At 35.6% G+C, this 5,150-nt stretch overlaps 1 protein-coding gene across 2 annotated transcripts in view; it reads left to right on the top strand.

Annotated features, from left to right (window-relative positions):
- LOC106874983 (forkhead box protein J2) overlaps positions 1 to 5,150 on the top strand; it is a 283,773-nt gene that overhangs the window by 262,728 nt on the left and 15,895 nt on the right. For both annotated transcript variants that reach the window (XM_052977019.1, XM_014922916.2), the window contains exon 5: positions 3,361 to 3,468. In XM_052977019.1, the coding sequence (XP_052832979.1) occupies positions 3,361 to 3,468 (108 nt within the window). The remainder of the gene's footprint in view (positions 1 to 3,360; positions 3,469 to 5,150) is intronic.

The following is a 5,150-nucleotide window of genomic DNA, read 5'->3' as shown; positions in this document are numbered from 1 at the left end:
TGTGTATGCGTGTGTGTGTGTGTGTGTGTGTGTGTGTATATATATATATATATATATATATATATATATATATATAATTACACGCACAAACATACACATGCATATATTTGGATATGCATGCGCACATACACGTTCTTATGCACATTATGTAAGCATATACGATCATGGTTTTCTGTGTGTGTATGTTAAGTTAATTATTTATTTTTCCCTTTTGATATCATTTTCATATTTTTTTCCAATAACTTCCGGTCTGTATTCTATTACATCTTAGAAACAATGAAACTATTTTTCTATGAACCATCCACAATGGAAAGCAATCACTCTCTCTCTCTCTTTCTCTCTCTCTTTCTCTGTCACTCTCTCCAATAATTGTTGTTTTTCTTTTTCCTGCAGATTCAATTGTTTTTAACATGTTAATCATTGATTATCACCCCACCCCAACTCACCATGCCCTCAACATCACATTGCACTAAACATTATCATCGCCACACCCCACCACTAGACCCCCCCCCAAAAAAAAACACTCCTTCCATCCACTACACACGTCTCATATTGCCTGACACCTTGCCATACCAGATCTTACCACAGTACCCCACATCCTGTCATGTCCCATCATGCAATACTGCAGTGCATCATACCCCACTCCACATTGCACTGCCATGATACTCCACCCCATGTTATGTCCACACCTCCCTACACTACACCATGCAGCCATACCACTTTACACCACTACATCCAATACCACACGACACTCCACCACACACCACTTTTTTCATCTCTGTGATAAAGGGCATCACCTGAAATATCAGATGTGTGTGAAAATCTGTGGGGAAGAGTGTTGATTAGTTTGGCCAACTCACACATGCTGTTGGAGCATATTCAGTTTTTATAAATGTTTTTTACATCTTTTTACCAAACTTTATCTTCTCTGGTCATCTTTCAACTCCTATGATCTCTCTTGGTGGCTCCTAGCACCAAGCAAGTGTATTAGTTTGACACTCTGGTAAAATGAAAACATGTACATGTATACATTTTATGCTACTGTCTTAAAAATGAGGAAAAATTAATAAATGGAAGTCCAAGAGATGGTCATGGTTGGGATGTCTATGATCATACTGTCTACTTAGTCTGTTGTAGTCTGCTAAAATAACAACAACAGTATCACTTTCTACTTCATAGTTTCTAGAATTGTATTCCATAATGTTTTTGAATTTAGAACTCATCAAGCTTGACTTTATTTTTCACCCCCACCTCCTGTGAGGGTGAGGGTGTAGATCGATAGAATACGTCATCATCAATAATATATTATGATTGATTCAATCAATTATATCCTATAGCTACAAAAATTGGCCTTGTGCCTAGTCTGGTAAAAAAAAAAAATCTGAATCTGTTTCATAAAGACATCAACTAAATATAATATAGATTCCTGAAGAAATGACTGGTCAACTGTCTAGATTGCTGTTCCTATGATCACGTGTTCAAATAATAATATAAAATAGCAAATTTTATATATTTTCAACTATGAAGATGTTAAAATAATCATGATAGCTACAGGCATGATTGTGGTTAAGAAGCTTACATTGCAAGCATGGGGTTTCAGTTTCAGTCCCACTGGGTTGCACCCTGGGTGTCTTCTACTATAGCCTCAGGTTGACCAATGTTTTGCAGGTGGATTTAGAAGACAGAAACTTTGTAGAAGCTCATTTTATATGTATGTGTGTGTGCCCCACTGCTTGATAATTGGTATTGGTTTATGTATGTCTCCATAACTTAATACTTCATTAAAAGAGACTGACAGAATAAGTATCAGATGTAAATATAAGTCCTGGGGTCAATTTGCTTGGCTAAAACCCTTCAAGGCAATACCCAAGTATGGCAGCAATAAAATGAGTTAAAGAAGTAAATGATAAAAGATAGGCACAGACATGGCTGTTGAGTTAAAATTTTCACTTCTCAGCAATGCTTTTTTTTTTCAATCAGAGATTTCAGTCCCACTGTGTGGTAGCCTTGCACATGTGTCTTCTACTATATACCCTAACTAACCCAATACCTTGTGAGTAATAATTGATGGATGGAAACTGTGAAACTGCACAGATACCCATTTCAAACTTGAGCACTACTCTGAAGGGTTTTAGTCAAACAAATCTACCCCAGTTCTTATATTTACATCTGACACATATTCTATCAGTCTTTTTTAATGAAGTGCTAAGTTATGGAGACATACATAAACTGACACCAGTTATCATGCAGTGGAGTGGACAAACACTGGTGTATCATAACTGGCGCTCAGTCAAGCTTCTTAACCACACATTGATGTTTGAACTCATTTCTTCTAATGGAAAAATTATTTCATAAATGTCTCAAAAGTTATATTCAGAAACTAATTGCAAAACATAGGCAACGTATCGTAAAAGAAATATGGTCTCTGAAATATAGTTAATCCAGCTATGAACATTTTGATAGTGCTCCCCTACCACACCTTGTGTTTTTTTTTTTTTTTTCCAATCAATTGCTTGATCAAATCAGCCATTTCTTTCTCACAGCTAGGTAAAGACTTTCTTTTACTTCTCTATAACTTTCAGTTTCGGATATTGACTCACCAATTTTTGTCAAGTTTATCCAACTCAATCTTCCATCTTGTTTGTTGTCATCTTTTGTTTCTTTTGCTGTTTTTTTTTTAAATGCAGTCTGTCAGTTTTTCCCTCCACCTACTGTCACAATATCTCTGGACATCCATCTATCCATCTTCTCCATTCACTATTCATGATAACGTCCTTAGGCACCTCCTCCACAGGGTCTTTTCAGAAGCAATTGTCATTAGACTTTTTTGCTGGGTTCCCAAGAATAACCAACTGAAACTATGGATATGATCCAACTATCTCCATACTCCTACCAGTTGGCTCAGCTTAAATCATGTAACAACAGTACGATTTGATCACATCTTAGAACACTCAATGTAACTATCTACAAAAACAGAAAAAACTGTTACATGCACTCTTCTTTTATTTCTTTATGTGTCAACATTTTTGTTACCCTACTGTGGCTTAGTCAGTGACACAGCTTTTAGTTTACCTCTAGGTTGCCTGCCAGTTGGCTTGGCTTGAAGAATTTTTCCTGCAACATTCTAATCCCATGTCCATAGTACCAGAACTGTGACCACTCAATGCAGAGAAGTAGTGGCTTGACCTGGAGACTTTCTGATCTCTGAGTTAGGAACCCTGTCTCAGCTATTTCTATTCATGATCATACTGTTTCAGTCATTACCCAACCCCAATCCAATTTCAGTGGTTTTATAACTTTGATGATGTCATTTAGTTATATTTGTTTCCCATTATTTAAGTTTAATGTTGTTATTTACAGGCATCTCCATACAGTCCAGAACCAACAATGAACAGTCATCAAATGAACTCTCCAACACTGAATGCAATTAATATGCATCCAGCCACAACCCAGGGTAACCAGGTAGCTGTAAGTGATCCATTTTTATGTCTTAATAATAATAATAATTGTATTTGGTAGCATAAAAAATACATGGCCATATTAGATGCACCCCAATTTCAGCAGCGCATATTCAAGGAAAAGATTTTTTTTAGTGCATTAAAGCATGCTTCAAGTTTATTTTAATTTGTACTTTAAAATGTGTAGAGGACCAATCCAAGTGACTGCACCCTTTCCCCAAATTTGTAGCCTTATGCTTATACCAGAAATCAAATGGTTCTTACTGAATTTACTGCCAATGTAGAAAAATAGTACAATGGTTAGTATAATTTGGTTTAAAGCAGAAAAGATAAGGATTGGTTGGAAGGTGAAAGATTTTCTTGATACAGAGCATTTTGTTTACTTTGGTTGGGGTGGAGAATAGGGAAAAAGCCTTCATTATCAAGTAACATCTGTTTTCCCATGCTGGCATGGCTCAGACGATTTGACTGGATACAGCAAGACACAGGACTCTGTCATGCTGCAATGTCAGCTTTTGTAAGGTTTTTACAGCTGGATGTCCTTCCTTATGCCGACCACTTCTTTACAGAGTGGACTGGGTGCTTTTTATGTGGCACCAACATTAGTGAGGTCACCAAATAACTTGCAGGATAAGAAGAGAACCTGAAAGGGAAAAGAGAAAGGGAAAAGCTCCTTTGGCTAAGGCTAAGTGGGGGTAGTATTTGAAATGTGTCTTGCTGCATCCTGTCAAATCATCTGACACATGTCAGCATCGAAAACACATGTTACTTGAAGGATTTATCCCAACTCCCCACACCACCATTATGTTAAGTGAGGGTTGTTTTGGGGCAGGGATAATATTCCATATTTCATCTAGTCTTGTTTCTGATAATTTTTTTTAATAATTTTATTCCACTGCTAAATACAGAAGTGATGTAATATCAATATCTTATCTATTTTGGGAACTTTAATAATTACATTACTCTGACATTCATGATTTCAAATAATATATCTTTGCCTAATGCCTGTTGAATGTTAGACAAACTTATTTATGTATGAGTGGAAACTGGATTTTTGTCTGTTTGTGTGTTTTGGTACTGAATTACTGCTGCTGAATATAATAATAATAATAATAGTTTATGTAGTAGTAGTAGTAGTAGTAGTAGTAGTAGTAGTAGTAGTAGTAGTAGTAAAAAAATCTTTGCTCAAATCTAATTGAATTGTTCTGTCATCAATCAAATGTATTTTAACTTTATAAAGAAAAAGAAAATTTTTTTTAAAAAGAAATCAGTTTCGTATCGATATCTGATTATTCTAATTGCATTTTGAAATCAATAAGTTCTAAATCATCATCATCATCATCATTGTCATTAGGAACAACAGCAGTGCCGTCATCACTACAGTTATCAAAATCATCATGATGAGTATCATCACGCTACCATCTCTATCAGTTTAAAATCCCATTTGTCTTTCAATGCACCAACAAGGGATTTGCTACACGGTCACCCAAGCTTCCAGAAATAGCTGCTAAATTTCCTTCAAAGCACACCACCCTACTGCATTAGTAAAATGAAGATAATTGGATAATGTAGTTCATGAAGGGCCAATACACTATTCAAGAAAATATAAAATGAAGATACATGGTCATGACTTGATTGTTTTTTTACCATAGGTTTGCTTCATATGGGTATGCTCATATATATATATATATA

The sequence above is a fragment of the Octopus bimaculoides genome, chromosome 26 (assembly GCF_001194135.2).
Source record: "Octopus bimaculoides isolate UCB-OBI-ISO-001 chromosome 26, ASM119413v2, whole genome shotgun sequence".
In the NCBI taxonomy this organism is placed as follows: domain Eukaryota; kingdom Metazoa; phylum Mollusca; class Cephalopoda; order Octopoda; family Octopodidae; genus Octopus; species Octopus bimaculoides.
Note: the sequence above shows the minus strand (reverse complement) of the source record. Positions and strands in the feature narration are given on the sequence as shown.